At 43.7% G+C, this 24,511-nt stretch overlaps 1 protein-coding gene across 7 annotated transcripts in view; it reads left to right on the top strand.

Moving 5' to 3' along the window:
- Positions 1–24,511, top strand: part of NFAT5 (nuclear factor of activated T cells 5) — a 57,110-nt gene that overhangs the window by 25,856 nt on the left and 6,743 nt on the right. For 2 of the 7 annotated variants that reach the window (XM_032121663.1, XM_032121664.1), the window contains exons 1-10: positions 4,553–5,328; positions 10,373–10,565; positions 13,824–14,014; positions 14,822–14,994; positions 17,964–18,098; positions 18,270–18,322; positions 18,971–19,103; positions 19,646–19,723; positions 21,224–21,336; positions 21,868–24,298. In XM_032121663.1, the coding sequence (XP_031977554.1) occupies positions 4,799–5,328; positions 10,373–10,565; positions 13,824–14,014; positions 14,822–14,994; positions 17,964–18,098; positions 18,270–18,322; positions 18,971–19,103; positions 19,646–19,723; positions 21,224–21,336; positions 21,868–24,298 (4,030 nt within the window). In that variant the 5' untranslated portion in view covers positions 4,553–4,798. Of the gene's footprint in view, positions 1–4,248; positions 4,311–4,552; positions 5,329–10,372; positions 10,566–13,823; positions 14,015–14,821; positions 14,995–17,963; positions 18,099–18,269; positions 18,323–18,970; positions 19,104–19,645; positions 19,724–21,223; positions 21,337–21,867; positions 24,299–24,511 lie in introns of those variants that run through there. The other 5 variants (XM_032121668.1, XM_032121667.1, XM_032121666.1 and 2 more) reach the window with 5 other exon arrangements.

Genomic DNA, 24,511 nt, shown 5'->3' with positions numbered 1-24,511 from the left:
CAGACTTCTTCATAAGTCTCTTTTCTTTCTTCCTTTTTTTTTTTAAATTTTTTTTTTTAATTTTACTTTTTTTTTTTTTTTTTTTTTTTTTTTTGGTTTATTTCTGAATAGTGGATTGATACTGATTTGAAACTAAACTTTTTGGAAAAGTTTTTGACATGACATCAGTAATACAAGAAGAAGAAAAGTAGAACCCCAAGTTTGGCATGTGAGGTGTTGAAAGCAGGTTTGCAGCCACTTTGTAAGTTCTGGGTTTTACCTTTAAAACCTTTTGACAACACCAAAGGTTGATGGTGGAAATTTGCACAATTTCCTTCTGGGTCTGTCCTGAAATTGTTCTTCTGTGTCCAGGGGTTCAAATAAACCAATTGACATCAAAAAATCTTACCAAGGACATGACATGTTAGATAAATTAACACATTTAATAGAAGTTACACTTCACATATTAAGCTTACGTGCCACTTAATCCTCACCCTATGGGTGAGTTTTCATTTTTGACAGTTGTTTTCTGCACAGAGCATAGAGGATACCATGGGATGCAGGGGAGGTTCTGAGAAAAAAAGCAGTTCTTTAATGGCTTTTTGCTTGTCCTGGCTGTCCATGCACAGGTGGCTGGAAAACTTGTGAAACCAAAAATATCTTCAGTTTGTCTTTATAATCTTAAGCTTTCCAGTCTGGGAAATGACTTGCTTTTGCAATTAAAAAGCAAAGTCATCAGGACACTCTTTCTCCTTGAGGACTTGGTAATCCTTGTTGTATTTAAGGGTATTTGAAAAGAGTGAACAAGGATTTCAGGATTGGCTCCACGGAAGTGTTACCTAAAAAGACTCCCTCAATGCCGAGTAGTGATTTTTTTCTCTCTCCTGCCTTTCCAGCCTTTTTTTTTTTAGAGGCTGAATGCCTTGTTTGACTTCACGGGAGAATAGGATATAGAAAATATGTCATTGCCTTGGTTGCTAATGCAGGAGGTAATAAATTTTCTTTGGTTTTTTGGTACTGAAAAGAAAAAGCCTGCCCTGGTTTGCTCACAGGACACTCTTTGCTATGTGCTCCCTTACTTTTAGTCCCTGTGCTGGACTGATTGGTACAATTCTGCCTCTTTTGGGGAAGAAAAACTTGTAGCACAGGCAACAAAGTCTGAATTACTTCTTCCAGCTCCCTTTTGTGTTACAGTGATGGCAGTAAAGAGATTCAGGAGGTTTAGTTTCAACAGTGATCACAGTTGCTCTAATGTGGAATATTATCTTGTTATTTATTAAAAAACGAGAAAAAAACCCCCACCTTGTGATGCTGATGCACATTTCATTTCTATTCCTGAGGCTGCACACTTGCCATGACAAGCACTGCTTCTGTTCAGTGTCATCGCTCTGAAAGCAAGTTTGATTTTGAGACTGTGTTAAATGAAATGTATTCAGTCTTCTATTTCAAAATGTACCTACTCACTTAAAAATACATATATGTATTTGTCATTACACGCACTGTTAAATTGCAAATCATGAGCCACCTGTAACAATTCCAATTAATATGTGTCTAAAGAAAGTAAAATAAAAGGAATGCTCAAGCTGGGGAAGGTGTGTGTATGCTCTCACCTTGTAAAGCAACACAAGTTAAGTCAAAATTACTAAATTATTTTTTTTCCAAAATGCAGCACGTTCATCCAAGGAATCTATTTTGGGTGTCAGATACAAATGTGGCTTTGCAATAAAATGATGAACCCAAATGGGAGCCATGTAAAGCTCTGTTTATTCATTGCAGTAACATGGTGAATTCTTATTTGATTGACCCAGTTTATTTATTAGTTCAAAGGAAGATGAGTCGGCTCAAGGCCTGCAGACTCTGAGAAAACACAGATTTCGCTGTTTCTTAGTATTTTCATAACTTAAAGTGTTGCTGAAGCAATTACTAATTTATCTCATTTATCCCCCCAAAAGTTTTTAAATCTGTGTATTTGACTGTTCCAATACAGCCAATTTATTCTATTTGCTGTAATATTTATCATACTTTCTTATTTATGGTAATGGCATTCATTTATTATATAAGGCTGGAGAGAGATTTTCTTGCCATTACTGTTCAATTTGGATTTATTTCCATAATCTAATCTTATCATTACACAGGGGCATCTCTGGTAAATGGAGGAGAGTGTTACCAATTTATAATGGACAATGTTTATTTACTTTTTAAAAGTATAAAAGCCCACATACACATATTCATACGTATAAGTGCTTTTTAACTTCTATAAAAAGAAGGGAGGAGAAATTGTTTTGGAGAGCAGTAATGATGATATTGCAGTAATGATAATATTTCACAATGCTGCACCCTAAAACAACACTACCATCACCAACTCTTTTAGCTTCGTGCTGAAAAGCATTTGGTTCAGTGATATATTTATTTTTTTCCCTAGGAAAGTGAGGGAAAAGTGCAGGTTTTGCATTCCTGGCCAGGAGATGCACTGAAGCCCCTGCTGAGCCCAGTGCTTGTGTACGTGGCCCACGCAGAGCTGAGCCTGGAGTGTCCAAGGTTTTCTTACACTCCCAGGATTGATGTGAAAAGATAAATCTGATATTAATCTGTTGGAGGAAGAATCCTGCAGTCGAAGCCCTGCTGCCTGTTCCATGTGTGTGATGGTTTCATGGTCTGAGTCCTTGTCCCACAGACCCCCGACGTGCCCACACTGCCTCGGGCTCTTCCCTGAATTCCATATACTGACCTTTCCTGGGGCAACTCCTGGGATTCGGCCCCCCAGTCCTGCAGCTCGGCCAGGTGCTCCAGGGGCTCCCTGGGCACACTTCTGCTTCTCTCTGGAGGTATAAATGATGGATGGAAACTAATCCTCTCTACCAAAATAAACATCCCCAATAGCAGTGGGCTGTCTCAACTCAAAGTGGCTGCAAATCAGCTCCTAAATATTGTCACTGAAATGAATACCTATATTTAATAGTTCTTGCCAATCCTATAAATGTTTTTGAAAGAAGCATTGCATTAATGCATGATATAGAAAGGAGAAATTTGCCTTTAAATTGGAATGCAAAGTGACTGAATTCTCCAATTTCAGCCACTGTATTTGCCAAAGAACAAGCTGGAAAATGGAACTGGTATCATTCAGCTGCTCCTGGTTCACTGGGAGGCTCGGGGAAGGCAGAATAGTTTATTGATAAACTGTAACAACCACTAAATTTGAGAGTCTGAAGTGGTGTAAGTTTGCTTTCACATTCATTAAGTACAGGAAAGCTGTAGGAAACAGTAATGGTTTAAAAATTCTTTATCATCAGTCATTGATACTCACAGTAATTCCCAGTATAGGAAAGTTGGCTGAGTTTTACTGTTATTTAAATGTATATATCATGGCTGAACATACTTTTTTCTGTTACTTTCAAATAACTAAAACTGTATAAAATAGTCCAAAAGTCTCTAAAACTTTTAGACTTGAGAGACTATTACAATATTTTGCATTTTAAAAAAATCCCAAGTAACAAAAAGGAGAAACATCATGTTCCTCTTAGTAATAAGCATTACCTGTGTGACAGCAGTAACTAGCTGAACAAACATACAGTATTATTATTATGTATATATTTAATGTACAGTTTGTTTCCAAAATTAGATGATTTCAGTGCTTCTGGTTTATCAGGTGTGGGTGGCAGTGCAGAAATACAGAAAACAGGGTCTCCCCACGGGAAGCTGAAATCTGACTATAAAATTCAGTTATTCCTCAGTGAGCTACAGATGATTGAAATAAATACATATGTTTGTCTGGCCTGCTTCCCCTGGAATATTTAACTCAATGTATTCCACTAATCTGTCCGTTAAAATTCTTCAATGGCAACAATTACAGTGTTCTCCAGAAATCTTCAGGGCTTTGGTTTAATAATTTTCATGTTTCTAAACCAGGTTGAGCTCTGGGACCTCTGCAGAAGTCGCAGTCACAGTGTTGGAAATCTCCTGTTTAATGTGAATTTTTCAGAGGTCTGTCCCAAGCCATCTCTGTGGAAGGGACTGATAAAGTCTGAGAGAAATTGGTCCCAGTGACTGAACAAGTCAAATTACAGAGATTCCCAGTTCTTGGATCAATGTGTCTCCAGCACAGATATTTCATCCCTCTTTTGAACCTTCAAAATCAACAGCTCACTCATAGTGACTGATACCAGTTCCATTTTGCCTACCAATTCAGTTGATTTTATATTTTATTTCTCATTTATGATGGAATAATCAGCAGCTCTTTTTCTCATTTATTTTCTCATATTTTTATTCCAGGATTTGCCTCTGAAGCAGGGAGTGTCTGCATTAAAAATGACCTGTAGTTCTCTGCTTCATAGGTTAGAAACTTATTTTAATATTTTGTGGCTAAGCACAGTCCCATCTTTAAAAAAAAAAAAAATTAAAAATTTCCAACAATAAATGGTTTAATTGGCATTGAATGTGGATTATAAGCATTTTGTTTTGGGGCTATTTTCGATGAAATGGCTTCTACACCAATAATTAGTCCAGCTGAGGCAATGAAAGCTCTGTTTACTCGCAGCCATTTATATGAATTAACATTAAGTTGTAAAGAAATTTGATTACAGTGGATCGTGCTAAGACTTGTTTGGACATTTCCAAAGTATTGGCTAGGCTGTATTGCTTTAAGCACTTCCATTCCAAAACTGAACCAAATTCCAAACATTTCTTGGGGGAAAGCAATCGGTTCCTAAATCACCTTGATCTCACTGGGACTGCTATAGCCAGCGCACGCCCCGCCACGGGTCCTGTATTTACTTGTGAATTGTACACCGCAGATGCTTCTTCAGCTCCCTCCTCTTCCTCCATGGGCGGTGCTTGCAGCTCCTTTACCACCTCTTCCAGCCCTACCATTTACTCTACCTCAGTCACCGACAGCAAGGCTATGCAAGTGGAGAGCTGCTCCGCGGCCGTGGGGGTAAGTACCCGAGGGGTAAGTGAGCAGCAGATAACCAGTAACACAGCCCAGCAGCACCCGGCCACGCCGAAGCGCCACACAGTCCTGTACATCTCGCCACCACCCGAGGACTTGCTGGACAACAGCCGGATGTCCTGCCAGGATGAGGGCTGTGGATTGGAGTCAGAACAGAGCTGCAGTATGTGGATGGAGGATTCACCCTCCAACTTCAGTAACATGAGTACCAGTTCCTACAATGATAACACTGAGGTGCCACGTAAATCGCGCAAACGCAACCCAAAGCAGAGGCCAGGGATCAAACGCCGAGATTGCGAAGAGTCCAACATGGATATCTTTGATGCCGACAGTGCCAAAGCGCCTCACTATGTCCTTTCTCAGCTCAGCACGGACAGCAAAAGCAACTCAAAAGCAGGAAATGGGTTGGTATCTGCTTTTTTTTTTTTTTTTTTTAAAAAAAAGAAAAAAAACGTTCTATCTCCACATGTAAACCCAAACTAATAAAAGTGCCCCCGTGCCCCGGCAAATGTTCTGCTCAGGTTCTCACATAAACCCCTCCCTTCTCTGCTGTCCCTGTCATGTCCTAGCCCAGGATAAGTTCTTCCTGCCCCCAGAAATTGTGGCTGCCCCATCCCTGGCAGTGTCCAAGGCCAGGTTGGACGGGGCTTGGGGCAACCTGGGATAGTGGAAGGTGTCCCTGCACATGGCAGGGGGTGGACCTGGATCTCTTGAAGGTCCCTTTCAACACAAACCACTCCATGATTCTGTGATAAGTTTTCATTAGACTTGTTAATCTTTATTTGGAAGATAGAGCTAAACTTTCCTGCAGCAATTAAATGCAGTGCTGATAAGCTCATCTGTTCTTTAAGTGAAATTCCCAGAGGGCCACACAATTTCATTTATAAAATGGCAATGAAAATATATTTAAAAAGAAAGGCAGAGTGGAGTGGGCGCACCCTGAATGGTTGTTTGCAGGATTTTATGTGAGGATTTCAGTCTGTGCACTTCACCTGCTGCTCTGTTTGTCAAATAGAAATAGGGATGGGAGTAGAAGTTAATGGTTAATGTCTCGTTAAGATTTCTCATCTTTTAAATTATCGCTTGCTTTACTTTTTTATGAAATGTTAAGACAATATGGTGAACCAGGTTTTGGTTTTTCCTTGTGAATTCACTCTGTATTTGATTTTTTCAGAAATAAATCTCTAATGCTGTTTCTCTCTGTGCTTCTGGGTTGTGTGCGTGTGTCTGCGTGGGCACGCCTGGGTGGTGGCCCCTCATCTCCCACTTCACACTGTTCACTAAATGCATTCCAGTAGCTGCTTAAAGAAGGCAATTCCATCAGTTTGCAAGAGTGTGTTGATACGTTTCTTTATTTTATTTTTTAACTTGTTGCTTCTTCAGTACTTTTCAAATGGTCAAATGGATAGATTTGGCTCTTTTGTTTTGGCTTTTTTGGGGGCAGGAGTGCATTTTGGTTTGACTTTTATGTCTGTGCTTGCAGTACGTTCTGACGTTCATCACAGCAACGGGTGACTGTTAAAATTTGACTGATGGCAAAGATGATGAACTTCTCATATCCCAAAGGGAAAGAGCCTGGAGTCTGTATTCCCAGGGTCAGTGCAGTTCCATACTTAAAATTTCACTGTGAAAAGCAGTTCTGAGAACATGTCCTGAGTGTGCTGCTGCTTCCTGGGCATGGTGGCCTGCAGCCTCGGGGTTTTCACCAGCCAAAATCAATGGTAATTAAATAAAATATTAGTACCTGGTAGACCAGGCGGCTTGGAATGAGGGAAGTGCCTCCCCGAGCTCCAAGGGACCAGGCCCTCCCTTACACAGGGAAAAGCTTTACGGAAAGGCAAGAACTGTGCCACTGTAAACGTGATCTCAGGGAGGTTCTGTAAGCTCTGAAAGAGTATGTGGGATCTCGGTCTAAGAACAGAACAAGACTTCCCCAAAAACACTGGGCTGACTAGGGAAATCCATAGGTTCTGTGAGTGCAGAGGGGAAGAAAGTGGAATGTTTTTCCTTACGTGTCACAGGCCAGACTGAACTGCAGGAAAACTCCCAGGTAACAGAACTGTCCTTGGAAATAAATACTCTGGGATAAGAAGTGGCCAAGATCTTAGAAAATTTGATTTTGCCATTGGAATGTGGAGATTTGGCCTTACAAATCTGGGTCACCGTAGTGACTGGAGTTTTTTAAACTTCCCAGCCTGGTGGAGCTCAGCCAAGGGAGTTCATTTACTTTTGGCTTTAAGAAAAGAGCAAGGAAAGCTGCTGTGCTCCGTGGTGAATGGAAATGGCATTTGCCCCTAAAGACACAGTTGTTGTTAAAAGGCAGGAAGAGAAAGAATATGTTCCTGTGGAAACTTGGAATTTGTGAAAGCCTTTTTAGAAAGGGATGAATTGGTGGTGATTCAGGGCAGAGACTCAGGTTTCCTGGTCTCACTTTCACTTTCAGGTCTGCCCTGCGAACAGGCCTGATAGCAGAGCAGGACCAGGCCAAACTTTACTCAGGAGATCTGTTTGAGTAGAGTCATAAGATTTGCCAATTACATTTATTCCTTTTAAAAAAAGAAGTGCTGGATTAGAGGACATTTGTCTGGTAACAGTCAAATTGATAAATATGTGTGTATTAAATGTACAGGTATGAATAATTGCAATATGCATAAACTGAATTAAAATTAAATCATTAATTGAAAGGATGTATAAGTGATTCATCCTCATATTTTGAGGAGAAGGACCACTGAGAAGTTCTGGTGAAGGCTTTAAATTGCCTCCAGGTTTGGTTAATTGATTGAAAGTAATGATTAAGTTTCTAGAGGAACGACTAAAATAGTTGTGAGGAGCATGTCTCTGCATAAATATTAAAATGATAAAATACTAGTATGCTGACAATTAAGGTACTTGGGATTTAAGGGTACAGTTCTCCTGGAGAGGTCAGTGTTAATGTCACGCTGCTGAAACGTGGCACTGGGAGCAGTAAAGGTGAATTTCATTTTGATGGCCGGCTCGCCAACGTTTCCCTTCAAAATTCAGCTATGTCCCAGTCTCATTAATTTATGGAGCTGGAACTTGCAGGTGTGGCAAGGTCAGACTGAGCAGTCCCTGTAGTGTCTTTCCATGGAGCATTGTCCGGTGCCAGTGCCCAGCCAGGGCCCCGCGGGTCCCAGGGTGGTGTTTGGAAGGGTCAAACACCAGAGCTGAGGTTGCCCAGCATCCCTTCTTGTCTTCCCTGTGGGAAGCTGAGAAGTTTATTTTTAAATTCTGAACAAGAAAAAGAAAAGATACTGACTGAAAGTTGGTAAATTCCTTGAAATGAGTAGTCCATGGGAGGAATGTCCTGACAGGAAGATAGAAAGTGATTGTGTAACGAGCTTGAACTGCATTAGAGTTTTCCCTGAACTTGTACAGAAGCAAAGACATAATGGTGTTAATTGCAGTTTGTTTAGCGTGTTGAAGGTTTTCTGTGTGCTGCACTGAAGGACAGTTTTGTCCCTTTTCCCAAAAGAAGGTATGTTGTGCTGTTGTGCATAGCTTCTTTTTGTTTTGAAGCAGCTAGTGTGACTGCACTGAGCAGAGTAGTCAGGACTCCTTGGCAGGAAGATAGTTTTATTGTAAGATGGTATTATTATTATTTTGCAGGGTTTTATGCTAGTTTTTATCTAGTTCCTGCCTCAGCTGGGTCCTGGTTGAGGGTGAGTGTGCAAGGCTGCCAGGGCCATGACTGGGCTGTCCACAGTGAAGTGCTTAACCTTCGTGGACAGAAAATGGGAATGGAAATCATCCAAAGCAGCAACTCTTTTTTAACCCTTTTTTTAATGGGTAGTGAAAGGTTTTTGAAGGCTTTATGAAAATAAGAGTGTGACAAATAGGACCTGTTGCATTAGGCAAAGAGTGATGGCTTTAAACTAAAAGAGGGTTGATTTAGTATAGATCAAAGGAGAAGGTTTTTTAGAAGGAGGGTGGGCAGGCCCTGGCACAGGGTGCCCAGAGCAGCTGTGGCTGCCCCTGGATCCCTGGCAGTGTCCAAGGCCAGGCTGGACATTGGGGCTTGGAGCAGCCTGGGACAGTGGAAGGTGTCCCTGCCCATGGCAGGGGGTGGCACTGGATGATCTCTAGAGGTCTCTCCCAGCCCACACTGTTCTATGATTCCATGGCTTTCAGGGCTGTGAAATGTGGTGGGATGGGCACAAAGTGCCCGACTTTTCCTGGGGCAGGAAAAGGAGCAGTGCCAGGCCAGGCCCCACAGGGCTGGGGGAGGGCTGGAATCAGGGGCATGTGCTGTGTCCAGGGGCTGCTCTGTGCACAGCAGGAGCTTTAGGAAAGGTGTGGATCGTGTTTGTAAATGTAAATCATCTGGTAGTTGGGAAGAGCTGGGTCACCCCAGCTCTGGGTCAGTGAGAGCTTCATGCAGTGGCAAACCTCCCAGGGAATAATTTTGAAAAAAAAGCAGTTTTCACCCTGTTTGAGAAGGAAGAAATCCTGGATAAATTACTTCCATAACTTGCACGTTTAAACAGGATTTGCTTTTTAAGCAATTCACACCTGTTATTTAAAACTGCTTTCTTCCCAGGCATTAGCTGTTAGAAACTGTGTTTTGCTAGGAAGGAAGAATATGAAATTTGCATGAATCATGGGGCCCTTTTCCTGCGTGCACCGTGTGCTGCGGCACATCCACATTTCCTAGTGGGAAAGGAGTTTTTTGGACTTCAGGTTCATTACCAAATCCCGATCTCTGTAGGATCAAGGGTTATTTCCCATTGTGCTGTAAAGAGAACACAAAATGGCTCATGTGCTGATAGACTTGGGAGGGCTCCTTCATCCTGGTTTTAATTATGGAACTGAGCACAAGCCGCTGCATCTTATGGAATGCACCTGGTAAGAAAGGCCTTGTGCATACACTGATTTAACATTGGTGCAATTATGCCAGAGCTTTTACAATAACTAATTGGGTTTTGACATAAATTGGTCAATCTGTTCAGACAGAAATTGGAGCTGGAGTTTGCATGGATATACAAGTTGAGATGGAGACAGGCATGAGGCTGTTTTCCTGTTTAAAGAAGTGTCATTTAACCTTAAATCCATCCAGTGTGTGTGTACGTGTGTGTTTGTTACAGCAGCAAAACAGCTTGTTCAGGCTGTGTCATAGGCTCTGAAAAGCAGGTTATGAGGCACCTTCTGTTCGTTAACATCATTTAATGCTAGTTGTTTTTTCCTTCCTTCATGTTTGCTCTCTGAAACGCAGTTCCCATGTGCTCTGGATGGAGGAGGCAGGGAAGCACCATTCCTCTTCATCCTGCAGGTCTCCTCTGGCAGAAAGAGAATTCCAAAGTTTGCTTTTAACTACAAATGTTCCATCCATTAATACACACTCTTTGCCTTTTTAGCTTTTTTGTGATTTGGAGTGTTTTTACTGGGGAGCTGCTTCTAACATCTTCTTGATGGTGTGCTTTGACTTCCCAGAGCATCAGAGAACCAGAAGGGAGCTGGAGGGAAGAAGACCCCAATGTTGTGTGGTCAGTACCCGACTAAGAGTGAGGGGAAGGAGCTGAAGATCGTGGTGCAGCCAGAGACCCAGCACAGGGCTCGGTACCTGACTGAGGGCAGCCGGGGCTCCGTCAAGGACCGGACGCAGCAGGGCTTTCCCACCGTGAAGGTAGGCTGGGGACACAGCACTGCCTTCCCAGGGCTGCCCCAGGGGGAGGGCAGCTGCTTTGGTTCAGTGGGCCTCCTGTCTCTGTAGTGCTGAGGGACCAGGCTTTGCAGTCTTTCGGCTGCAGGGGCTGGACTGGGTCTCTTCTTGCAGGTCACAAGTCTTGCTGGTGTCACAGAGTTAGAGGAGAGGGAAGCTGGATGTCAAAGCAGGGATACAAAATCTGGGATGCACTTCCTGTTAGGCTGCAGTTCCATGAAGTGTATGAGTACAGAGACATTCCATGCCTACGAAAGTGGGACAGTGAAATGCTGTAGCTGTTTGATGGCTGGTGACAGTGGGTCATCATTAGTAAGGACATAAAACCAGGTTTCATTTAAAAGAAATTAATTATAAGTGGGATGTTTTGGTTTTGTTGCTTTGTTTTGGTTGGGCCTTTTTTTTTTTTTTTTTTTTGATTGCTTGGTGGTTTTTGTTCTTTTTAATTCAGCACCATCTGAGTTGACATATGCAGTGTCTTTCAAGTGAGTCATGAAGATCTCACTGAGGTGTGTTTTACAGGTCGTACTGCTGAGTGTGTTTAGCATGGTACAGGTGGAGGCAGTAGAGGTAGATGTGGATCAGGAGAACTGGAGATTGGGGGCAAGGAAAGAGGCAGCATTTATGTGCACAGTTGGCAGTTGCAGCCTGTTTCCTCTATGGACTTTGATGCCTTAAAATTCAGGTGCTGAAGGCCTCTTGATCTGAGGAGAAGCACAAAGAAGAAGGTTACAAGGAGATCTTTGACATTCCTGTTCACTAATGCACAGAGTAGGAGTTTGCAGGTCTTGTTTCTTACCTGTCTAGCCTGGGGAAAGCAGTTGGACTTACTTGGGAAGGTTTCCTAATGGAAATGGTAGAGAAGGCTCACCAGGAGCAAGGCTGGACTTGACTTAGAGTGACAAACAGATGAACTGATGTCAAATATCCTCCCACGAGTGATTATGAGAGTCATCAGAGAGCTAAGTCCAGGCCAGCACTTCACTGGCACCATGGCAAATGGCATACTGGGCATACTGGGCATACTGGGAGGAGTGTGGCCAGCAGGTTGAGCGAGTAGACAGCTAGATTTATTATCATACAGATGAGGAGGGTGAAAGACATTTAATTTCATATTTTTTCTTAGTTACGTCACTTTGAGAAAGCAGCAAAGCAGTTCTCAACCCAAACTCACTTACCAGGTCCACAAAGAGATGTTTGTTTGTGATACAGCCCTTAAAATTTGTGCTGACTGCTGCTGACAGAATACAGAAGTAGACTTAACTTCAAAGTCCTGTTCAGCAGTGTTAGGAACACCAGCAGCCCTTCACTCAGTCCTCCTGAGTAATGCAGAACTCCAGTAAAGTTTCATAAGAAAAGAATCCATTCATATCGGCCTGTTGCTATGGGGATTTAGTGCTCATTTATGTGGATTTTCTTAATGGGCCTTTGTTCATCTGAATTTCCTTTTAATTCCTTTCCCAGTTACCCTTTAGCACCCATCAGTGAAAATTGTCTTTGGAAGAGTCTCATGTTACTGAATTCCTGGAAGTTCCAGTTTGCTTTACCAGTAGGCAGAGGAGTTCGTACCGTGCAGATAAAACTCTGCCAGGGATGGACAGACAAATGAGTCAGTGAATCTTCAGGAAATCTGAGCTAGTGGGAAAAAATATGTTATGGACAAGGGGGCTTTTTGTTTTGTTTGTGGGGTTTAAAGATGGAGAAGAAGAGTGTAAAAATGTTGGTGCTCAGCAGAGATCTGGCGCTTGGGAGCAGCTCAGGTGCGTGGCTCTGACTCAGGCCAAGGAGGAGAAGCAGGTTCAGTGGCCATTTCAATAAAACTCTGTTCTTGGTGACTTAGAACTTGAGTCTACAATTGGTATGCAATGTTAAAATTGTATAACCAAGCCTTAACCAAGGGACTGGCTGTTGAGCCCTTTGTTGTGAGCTGTGCCTGTGGGTCCCATGTGGATGCCTGTGCTGGGCCACCTGCAGAGATCTTGGGGCTTTGCTCATCTTTGACAGTCACATTTGCTGTTTGGACACGAGCCCACGATGATCTTATCAGTATTTACTGGTTTATTTTTTTCCTTTATTCAAACTTGCTACAGACTTCAGAACTACATTTTTTAAGTGTGTCAGGGAATAATCCCCCAAGAGATTCTCCAGAGGATTCTGCTCTCATTTGTATGTCCTCACTAATAAAACTGGAGCTTCTTTCTGCAGGTGTTGCCTGGGCTTCCAGGCCTGGGACAAAAGACAACACTGTCACCCAGAAATCCTTTAGCAACAAATGTGTCTCAATGGAAACATTAAAATACTCATTTTATCTCCTAGAATGCTCTGGCAAGGAATTTCCAGCTCTGGCCTGGGAATTTGGCAACAATCTAATGTTTCTTTTCACTTGGAGTATTTTTCTTAACTATTTCCTTAAAAGAAGGAGAGTTTCCTTTGTAATGCAATGTCCAGGTTTACTTCAGGACTTCTTTTACCTCAGGGTATTTTTAGTCTGTGACCCCAGTGGGGATCCCAGATAAAAAAAGCATTAAGAGGACACAAACCGTTTCATGCCAGGGTGTTCATGTAACAAAAATGAATGTATTTTTCACTGACATGTTCTGGGATAATTATGGCTTGCACATGGGGTTGCAGGAGGATATTAAAATGTCTGACTTGCTCTTATTTATGAAGTGTTTCAGTGAATCCTGACACTGTAACCTTTTAAGTAGGAGATGTCAAGTTACCATTTTTATTTTGGTGTCTGAAGGAAAGCTGGGCTTATGTGATTGGATGGTTGGACCATTCAATCATCCCATTCCTCCCTCTGCTTCCCTTTCATCCTATTCTGACTCTTTCAGGGGTTTTGCAGGTGTTGGACAATTGTAATCAGGTTTCACGAGGATTTCAAGATGCGGCTGGCATGAAGGTGGGGTCCTGGAATGCCAGTGGCTGTACACATACTGAGCAGCAAAACCTCTTCACCTTTGGAACGAGCCGCAGGAAATGTTCTGTTTCTCGGCTGCCTGGTGGATGTAGATGCTGGGGGGAATCCTGGGAAGAGAGGGGGGAGTAGTCACAGCTGGGGTGAGAACAGGAGGTTGTAAGAGATGTGAGAGTCGCAGCTGGGATACTTCTGTCTGAAGGTAGACAGGATTCAGGCTGGTTTAGAAACAAGATGTTAATAATAATAATAATAATTAAAGCAGTCATTCCTGTGTTAATTGCCCACCTGGCGTGTTGCAGCTGGAAGGCCACAACGAGCCCGTGGTGCTGCAGGTGTTCGTGGGCAACGACTCCGGGCGTGTGAAGCCCCACGGCTTCTACCAGGCCTGCAGGGTCACGGGCAGGAACACCACACCCTGCAAGGAGGTGGACATCGAGGGCACCACTGTCATAGAGGTGGGGCTGGACCCAAGCAACAACATGACACTGGCGTGAGTAGCTCTTCCCATGAATATTTTCGTTCGTTAGCTTGGGCTTGGGAACCGATTTCCTTTTTCCCTTGGATGGGTTATAGTGAAAGTCTGAACATCTTGGCACTCTCCTCTCTCTGCTGCTCAGCTCTTGCTTGCAATTCGCTGTATTCAAATGAGATACCAGGTGGTGTGTGCTTTTTGGGCACAGAACCCAAAATCCTGGGTAAATGGCAATATTCTTCTTTTTAACACATCCGGCTGTGTTTGCTTCTCCTGTTCTTATTTTTTGGGCTGTTTTTTGCTTTAAATCATTTTGCATGGAGCCTGTCTGAAAAGCCAGCACTGCATCACTCACCTGGCCCTGTACATCTCCCCTAGGACCACACTTATGGGAGGACTTATCTGTCACTTCCAAGTCCCACTGAACATAAATAATATGACTACAGTAAGTTTTCTTCTACTCCTGCTTTCTTTAAGTGAATGCAGAATATTTTGAAGCAATAATCCTACAAACACAGATCTTGCCCTGGGGATGGAAGAATGAAGAGCTGTGATTCTAAATTGAATGCTTACCAGAATTACATTGCACTTTCTGTTTTATTCATGCTTTCATATGCCTTTCTCCCATGATTCATCATCCAAATTAGGCAGGGTTGAATGAAAACTTGAAAAAGGTCATAGATTTCATGTAAATAAAAAGAAATCTAATAAGATGTCAGTAATTACCTCAAGGCTTTTGACTTTGGCTTACGAAACTACTCGAGAGATTGTTAAAGATGCTGAACGTATTAAACGGTGAAATTCTGCTCTGTTTTGTGTTGTTAGGGTTGATTGTGTGGGAATCCTGAAGCTGAGGAACGCTGATGTGGAAGCCAGGATAGGCATTGCCGGCTCCAAGAAGAAAAGCACCCGCGCTCGGCTCGTCTTTCGCGTCAACATCACGCGCAAGGACGGCTCCACCCTGACCCTGCAGACGCCTTCTTCCCCAATTCTGTGCAGTGAGTGTCAAACCAAAGAGCTGAGAGTAGAGAGGGGTCTGGGTTTTAGTGTGAGCCCTGCATGGAAGGGGTGGTCAGGCCTTGGCAGAGGCTGCCCGGGGAGGTTTGGAGTCCCCAGCCCTGGAGGTGCCCCAGGAAGGCCTGAACGTGGCACTCAGTGCTCTGGGCTGGGGACAAGGTGGGGATGGGGCACAGCTGGGATTTGATGGTCTCAGAGGTCTTTGCCAACCTAAATGATTCTGTGATTCTGTGAAATTATCTTGGGGGGAAAAAACCACCCCGTGTTAATCTGTGATAATTTCAGAATTGCTGTTGCTAAAATCAAGTGGATTGATTTTTATTTGTGGTGAGGTATTAGTTGAAATTGTTGTCTAGTATTGAAAAACAGTTACGCATTTCCTGATCTTCAGTTAAATGAATTTTTGCCTCCTAAAATTTCACAATTTTTGTCATGATTGCTTTGAAAAATGACTCTGGTACGACTTTCTTCTGTGTTGTCACATTCATGCCTCAGCTTTCAGTGCTAGACAAGACTTGCAGTAAGTCAGCAAGCCTGGCTCTTCAGCTGTGGTCCTTGCGTGGGCCAGAGGCTGAATCTATTCTGGTTCAGTGCAAGAACAAAACTTTTTATAGCTCTTTATTAAACTGCTCTGTTTAGCACAAGCACAGATGGCTGCCTCGGCTGGGGAGGTTCCACTGACCAACAGGGAAAAGGGAATCGTGGAATAGCTTGGGCTGGAAGGGAACTTAAAGCTCATCTTGTTCCACCCCTTATCTTGATGAATGAGATGGAGAGCTTTTTCTCTATTCATGGAAAGAGTAGACAAACTCCTGGGCACTCGTGTTGTGCTCTTTCCATGGTATAAAAAGAATATTTTGTGGATATTTTTTAGAAATACGGTCATCTTTGCAGCTCCATTCCAGTCAGTAGACCGTGGTGGTATATTACAGTAATAGAGTATCTGATACTAATTTTCAGATTTAAGATAAAAACATTTTCTATAAAATCTTCCAAAGCCATTCCTGTATCTCTTTTGTTTGTAACTTTCTGGTTAAAGATAAAATTATTTCAACCGTAGAAGAAAAGGGAGTGGAAATCACCTGATGATTTCTCAAACACTCCATAACTTGCTATTGTGAGTAGAAGCTGAGTCTGAGATGAAACATTCAGAGACTGATTTTAAAATAGGCTGTTGAGCTAAAAGAAGCTGTATTTGATGCAAAGAGTAAATTGGTTTGGTTTTTGGCAGGCTGGGGTTTGGTCACTTGCTAAGAAAATAGTCTCAATTGTGTAAGTTGCTAAGAGATTGCCCAGGAATTTTACAATGTCTCCACTGCTGGAAGTCTTAGAACACAAAACAAAATACTCTGGTCAGACTTGTGTCTTTGGGGAATATGTGGATAAAGCTGATCGTGGTGTGAAGGTTGAGAGGGGAATTCCTGAGGTTCCTTCCAGGACTCTGTGCTTCTGTTTTACGCTGAAGCTACGGGGACTTGCAGTAGACCTTGGCCAAGGAAATAGTGCTGGCACATGGCTACTGGCTGATCAAAATGGCGTGAAATGTGTTGTTACTGAATATAAATTATCTCCTCAAGCACATTACGCCCGGTTGCTTTGCTACATAAACCTTACTACAGATGTGTAATGTACCTTCACAACACGGTTTGCATTTACACTCATCACGGCCTGTTTACATTGTGTTTTATAACTAATAATGTTCCAGAAACCATAGAAAAGGCATTAAGGAGCTGCAGGCTCTTTATTTAAGGCCTGTGTTTTAAACAGGCTTTGTTAACTTGTTAGCAAACCTAAATCCAGTTACTCTTTTCATGTGCCTTTAGCATATTCAGTCGTTGCGTAACGGTTGCCTGGGAACCCGCAGCCAGAGTTGTAGAAAAATCCTTTCTGAAAGGTCATTAAATAATTTGGAGTGGTACAGGATGTATGTTCTGCTGTGTAGTAAGCCCAGGGAATATTGTTATTAAACACTCAAAGTGGGCCAGGCAAGTGCAGAAGCACGAGCCTGTGTGTGTGCCCCAAGGAGAAAAGGTGGTTGAGGAACGTTCGTTAGAAACTGGAATTCTTTTATATTAAATGTGTCAAAGCACATTATTTTAAAATGTATCTCTGTTTGAATTGTCTGCAGTGCTCATTTGCATTTAGCACATGTGGTCCTATTTGGTTTAAGGTTTAAGAAGAATAGGAATGGTTTGCAACAAAGACAGTTTATAAGAGTGATATAAATCATCATCTGGGGCATCCAGGCATGTGTGTCTTTGAAACCACATCCTCTTGGCTTATTTGATTCAAATTGCTAAAATTCCCAACTGCAGAGATGTGAGTCTTGCAAGGATTTGGAGGGGACCTTGAAGCTCATCCTGTTCCACTCCCTGCCATGGACCAGGGGATATCAGGTTGCTCCAAGCCCTGGGTTAGTGCTTGCACCAGCCAGAAAACTGTGTCATGTAAAAAGGCTGCAAAGCCCCCCAGGTAACTGGGGAATTGCTGCTTCTGCTCTTTTGCAGAGCAGAACGAAATAAGCTTCACAAAAAAAGTTTTATGACCCAGAGGCTGAATTTGCAAGTTGGCTTCAGGTGTGTCTAAGGGCTGATGCCTCTGGAGATCACTCTACACGAGTGAGTTACAGAAACACATTTCCTTCTGTTCTGAGCACTTGTTGAGCTTTGGCCCCAACACTGGGAGTTTCATTGTGAAGATTTAATACGTGCAGGAGAAAAGGAAAAAGACTATTAGTAGATCATTGAGCTAAGTGTGATTTTTGTGAGCTCATTACATTTAGTGAGCAAATTACAGAAATGGTTATATTCTGAAGAGTTTGTCACGAAATACATGATAAAGAAAGAAGCTCAGGAGTTTCATTTTTTCCTTCATAACCCTGTAAGTAAAAGTGGTTTGGTTTGGATGTTGATATTTTCTTGATTCCAGACTCTGTTTTTTTCCCTTGCAGCTCAGCCAGCAGGAGTCCCAGAGATCCTAAAGAAAAGTCTCCACAGCTGTTCAGTGAAGGGTGAAGAGGAAGTTTTTCTGATTGGCAAGAACTTCCTAAAGGGAACAAAAGTGATTTTCCAAGAGAATGTTTCCGGTTAGTGTGAAAGCAGTGCTGGCTTGGGGTGCTGAGCAGAGCCTGGGGTCGGGGTTTCACTGCTGGGTAAGGCTCAGTCGTGGAGAGCAAACTGAGGAGCAGAGTCAAAGGCCCTAAAATAAATTGCTCTATAGGATGTGCAATGACTTACGCTTTTTAATTTTTATTTAGATGAGAATTCTTGGAAGGCAGAAGCTGAAATTGACATGGAATTATTTCATCAGGTACTTCTGTATTACTATTATTATTACTACTATTACTACTACTACTATTACTACTAGTACTATTATTGTATTTCTAATTTAAAAAACAGTAGCTTTGTTTTCAAAGAAAAATTAATCAAGCCTTTTCCTCTTTCTCTGCATTTCTAGAAGTAATACTAATTGTTTTTACGTAAGGTCTGTTGTGAGTCTGGTAGAATATAATTTTGGGTTTACACAAGTATAATCAGTCAGTTTCTAACCGAGAGCTTGGATCCCACAGTGGGTTTGGTGAGCAGGTCTTTGCCCTTGCATACAATGGAATTAAAAGGCCTAATTCAGTTTTCCCAGCAGTTTTCCATGGAAGGGGATACTGTGTACACCATGGTCTTTATAACTGGCTGAATTTCTGTTCCACTTTGAAATGTTTTACAGAATATGTATTATTTTGCACACAAATAAGTGTCTTCATGGACACTCTGGCTGCAAATGATGTCAGAAAAGTGCCATCCTGGTCCCACCTCTGAAGGCAGTATGCCACATGTGCATTGCCCCCAGTGTCCTGGGTTTTTATGGTGGTTTATCAGTCTATTTCTCGCTTTTGATGGATGTAAGTAGGATTGAGATCAGTAGTAATAAAATGTGATTTTTTCAATTATTTTTGCCCTGCAGAATCACCTTATTGTGAAGGTGCCACCATATCACGACCAGCAAATCACCTCAGCTGTCTCAGTGGGAATATACGTGGTGACGAACGCTGGGAGATCTCACGACGTGCAGCCCTTCACCTACACTCCAGAGCCAGGTGTGTGGGATGCACTGGGGCAGGAGTGGCCATTGCACCTGCTGAACACTTCTGACTCCACAGCCTTTAGTCCATGCCACAGGAATGTTCAGTAGCATGGATCTTTCCAAACTCCTCTTGCTGGCGAGTTTTGCTCTGTTAACAATAAGATCTAAAGGCTTTGCTTTTCTCATTTATGTGCCAAATACCTCAAATTCCAGCTGTCTTGTGACGGCTGTTCTTACAGAACAGCATCCATTTCTAGTTTAAGGATCAAAATGAAGCTGAGCAGGATAAAAAAATCAACATATTCCATACAATGCACCAAATAAACCAAGAAATCCCACCAGGCTTTGTCCTGGGGAAAGCTGCAATTTGCCCACTTCATGTATTTTAGTTTATTTATTTATCTGTATCGCAATAGACAGTGCAAAGGTTTGTGTGGGTTTCAAAGAACCTGAATTTCTTTAAGCTATAAGGAATTGTTTTGGTTTGCTTTGTGTTTTTTTGGCTTGTTTGCTGATTTAAGGTAAGGAAGTTCTCAATGTGTTTTGTCTCGGCAGCTGGGACTCTGAATGTTAATGTGAAGAAGGAAATCTCCAGCCCAGCCCAACATTGTTCTTTTGAAGAGGCTATAAAAGGTACTAAATTGATTCTTATCAGTGTTCTTAATAATTTAACTATGAATTCCTACCCAGATTTGGAGAAATGAATCAGACATCCTGTGATAAGTCTGTGCTTATAAAATCTGGCCCTATTCTTACAGGGAGGTTTGTTTTCTGACTCTGAATATTTTGCTTTATCACAGTATTCCTATCAGTGTATTTTAGTACAAGCTAATATAGAACAAAAAAAATGCAAAAATAATACTGATTTTTTTTATTTTTCATGCATTAGGCTCTGCAGTCTAATCTTTATTTAGTATGTTTGCAAGTGAAGAATAAAAAGGAAGCATAAGATCGCAGTTAATGCGAAGAATTAGAAACTGTGTAGTGTTAATTTAAGCAAAAACACATCTAAAGGTAGTGGTGGGGAAGGGCTGAGCACTGAAAAACAAATGTGACAATGTGGTGTTTTTCAGAAGCTGTGTTTTTATAGGTTTTATAACTCAGCTTTCAGTGGGACTAATTAAAAATGTTAATTCTGGGAATTGCAACTTATCCCCTTCAGTGAGGATTTTTTTCCTTTATCCAGACAAAGTTTGTCCTTTTCTTCCAGAGGAACAGGTTTTAGGTTTACCTGTTCTTTGTCTAAGTGTGACTTGATCCTTCCAGTATTAAAATGAAGTCAAGGAAGGAAATGTCTCTTAGTTGCCTGTTCAGATTCTGGTGGTGCAGAAAGATGCCTGGGAATTCCCAGAGCTGCTCTGGAAAAGCAGCTTGGAGGGAGCAGATGAGCACTGGGGTCACAGTGGGACAGGACTCTGGCTGCAGGTGAGACCATGGACTTGTGTTGGAGTTAAGGCTGGGTCTTGGCAGGGCTGGGTTTACAAGAGACTTTACAAGTGTTAGGGAGGATGATAGAAGATATGCTGAGTTCAAACCTGCAGAGAGTACCTGGGGGGAGAAATTTACAAAAATATGGAGGGCAGTGAAACAAACTGGTAAAGCACTGGTAAGAGCTTTCTAGTAGCCAGGTTGAAAAGATGAGGAAAATAATAACTATATACAGGGTAAGCCTGACATCCATCTTAATTTGGTGTGGAGCTTAACGGAGGGAAGATCCCAAGTGCTCCAGGAGAACAGCTGCTGCTCCTCAGAACACAGCGTGCTGTTGCTGTTCCTTCATGTCCTCAGTTAATTTATGCAATAAAGCTGAATTTACCTTCTCATGGGGGTTTCTGTGTTAGCTCCTCTCTGATGGTTCATTCCTGTGCCTGTTCTACTCCAGGCTGACTGTGAACCAGAGGTCAGAGCATTTTATCTGCTATATGTACTTGGTCTGTTCTGTCCTTCCTCGCTCTATACACAAGTGCAGAAATTTTACTGCCACGTTGCTGTAAGATTTAAATTTGGTTAAAGCGTGGAGATCTGTTGCTTTACATTGAAGAACAATTCTTTAATTTACTTAAAAGGAGTTATGGAATGATGGGTATTACCCATCTTTTGCCCCTCTTTTTCTTGTTTTCTTTGTGGCTGCAGCAGTGAAGGCCACGGGCTGTAACCTGGAGAAGGTGAACATTCTTCCTAGTGCCTTGATAACTCCACTCATGCCAAGCAGTATGATCAAGAATGAAGATGTGGCTCCAATGGAAGTAAGTACAGAAAAATGCTCTCCCCCCATGCTCCAGGTGAGTTTGTTGGGGGCTGAGCACAGCAGCTTTCAGACTCTGAGTTACCTCTACTCCTTGGTCTATGCTTTGCTAGTGGAGAAGAGTAATAGACAGGGAAAGTGCCATGTCCACGATCAGTCTGGGCAAAACACAGTCACAGAGCATGAGTAAAACAGACAATTTCCTTAGATGACTCACCTGGTTGCTGCGCCCAGACAGATTGATGGGTTAGTGACATTACAATGGGGTGTTTCGTCCTGTGACACAGAACTAGTAAATTACTGTAAGAATATTCTGTTAATCACTTCTTAGTGTTGCTTTCATTAATTGTGCCGTGATTCCATCCTTGAAGTAGCATTTCCACTGCTAATCATTTGCTTACTGGTTTGGGTGTGTCTGGCTTTCACATCTCACATCTTCCTCTGATCTTCCCTGGACATCGGGGATTTGGGGAAGTTGTATCAGCATAACCCCAGTAAATTTATAAATTACTGAATGCCTTGCTCTTTTCAGGCTTCAAATGTGGTTGGGTCAACTCAACAAACATTGGAAAACAGCATGTCTGGCATATCAACTTCTGCTTCCCATTTACCTTCTGAAAGCGAAAACCAGCAGCAAATCCAGCCCAAGGTGTACAACCCAGAGACCCTGAGCACGATCCAAACGCAGGACATTTCCCAGCCCGGCAGCTTCTCCGCAGTGTCCACCCCGGGCCAGCTGCAGAACAGCGATGCCCTGCTGCAGCAGGCTGCACAGTTCCAGACGAGGGATTCGCAGCCCAGGGAGGTGCTGCAGTCGGATGGCACAGTGGTGACTCTGTCACAGCTGGCTGACGCCTCACAGCAGCAGCAGCCGACGCTCTCGGAGCCGGCCCAGGCCCTGCAGCAGCAGATTTCCTCGAGCATCTTCTCGTCGGCCAGCGGCGTGAGTCAGCTCCAGAACACCATCCAGCAGCTCCAGGCTGGGAACTTCCCCACCAACACCGCCACGGGCAGCAACAGGAACGTTGACTTGGTGCAGCAGGTTCTGGAAGCTCAGCAGCAGTTATCTTCCGTTTTGTTTTCGGGCTCAGACAGCAGCGAGGATGTCCAAGATCAGCTGAATGCAGATATCTTTCAGCAGGTCAGCCAGATACAGAACAGCGTAAATCCTGGGATATTTTCCTCCTCAGACACAGCTGTCCATTCCAGACCGGAGAACCTTTTGCCTGGACGAGCTGAGAACGTTCACTCCCAGCCTGAAGGTGCCCTGTCCAACCAGCAGCAGCAGCAGCAGCAGCAGCAGGCCATGGAGACGTCGGCGGCGATGGTGATGGGGATGCAGCAGAACATGTGCCAGGCGGCCACGCAGATGCAGTCGGACCTGTTCTCCTCCACCACGTCGGGGAACGGAGCCCTGCAGCAGTCCCCGGTGTACCAGCAGGCGTCTCACATGATGGGTGGCTTATCCACAAGTGAAGACATGCAGATGCAGTGTGAGCTGTTCTCCTCGTCCCCGGGGGTGTCCGGCAGCGAGGCAGCCGCCCCCGCACAGCAGCCGGTCTCCAACAACGGCCCTGCCATGTTCCAGCCATCGAGCTCTGCTGAGGGAGAAGAGGCCTCGGGGCAGAGTAAACAGATGCAGAGCTCTGTGTTTCAGACCATGGTTCAGATGCAGCACAGTGGGGAAAGTCAGTCCCAGGTTAATCTCTTCTCATCTACTAAGACCATGATGAGTGTCCAGGCCAGTGGGACTCAGCAGCAGGGCGGGGGTCTGTTCCAGCAAGGTGGAGAAATGATGTCCATTCAGTCGGGAAGCTTCATCCAACAGTCTCCACACTCACAAGCTCAGCTTTTCCACTCTCAGAACCCTATTGGCGACACTCAGAATATATCCCAGGAAACACAAGGATCCCTTTTTCACAGCTCAAATTCCATCGTCCACAACCAGACCAACACTAATTCCTCTGACCAGCTGCAGCCCCCGATGTTCCACTCACAGAATGCCATGGGTGTCTTGCAGAGCTCCTCTGTGCCTCAAGACCAGCAGTCTGCCAACATGTTCCTTTCCCAGAGTTCCATGAGCAACCCTGCCACTCAGGAAGAGCAGATGTCATTCTTTACAAGCCCAAATCCCATTTCTCCTCTTCAGACAGCAACAAACACTGAACAGCAGGCTTCTTTCCAGCAGCAGACACAGATCTCTCATATCCAGAGCTCCATGCTTCCCCAGGAGCAGCCCCAGACTCAGCCTGCTCAGCAGGGTTTGTTTCAGTCCCAGGTGTCGTTGGGCTCCATCCAGTCCAGCTCCATTCCTCAGAACCAACAAGGGGCCATCTTCCAGCCTCAGCATTCAATTGTTGCTATCCAGAGCAGCCCCCCAGCTCAGGAGCAGCAACAGCAGCAGCAGCAGAACATGATGTTCAGCAATCAAAATGCAATGAGTACAATGGCCTCCCAAAAGCAGAACATGATTTTCAATCCAAATCAAAACCCAGTTACCAATCAGGAGCAACAAGGCCAGTCCATTTTTCATCCACAGTCCAACATGGCCTCAATGAACCAGGAGCAGCAGCCCATGCAATTCCAGAGTCAGACCACAGTGTCTCCTCTCCAGAATCCTGGCTCCAACCAGGCCGAAGCACAGCAGCCAACCATCTTCCATAACTCGCCCCAGATTCAGCTGGTCCAAGGATCCCCAAGTTCTCAAGAGCAACAAGTCACCCTCTTCATCTCCTCAGCTTCCATGTCTGCCCTGCAGAACAGCATGAGCCAGCCGGAGCTGCAGCAGTCCCCCATGTACTCCTCCCAAAACAGCATGGCAGGAATGCCAGGAACTGCTTCTCCTCCCCAGCAGCAGGCTCCTCTGTTCCACAACACAGCGGGAGGTGCCATCAACCAGCTGCAGAGTTCCCCTGCCTCATCCCAGCAGACATCGGGAATATTCCTGTTCGGCATCCAGAACAGTAAGTGACCAGTGCCTGGTGCTGAGCTTTCGGGATAGAGAGCTGCCATGGAAACATGGAATGGTGTGGGTGGGAAGGGACCTTAAAGCCCATCCTGTTCCACCCCCTGCCATGGGCAGGGACACCTCCCACTGTCCCAGGCTGCTCCAAACCCCAGTGTCCAGCCTGGCCTTGGGCACTTGCAGGGATCCAGAGGCAGCCACAGCTTCTCTG

The sequence above is a fragment of the Corvus moneduloides genome, chromosome 12, assembly GCF_009650955.1.
Source record: "Corvus moneduloides isolate bCorMon1 chromosome 12, bCorMon1.pri, whole genome shotgun sequence".
Lineage (NCBI taxonomy): Eukaryota > Metazoa > Chordata > Aves > Passeriformes > Corvidae > Corvus > Corvus moneduloides.
Note: the sequence above shows the minus strand (reverse complement) of the source record. Positions and strands in the feature narration are given on the sequence as shown.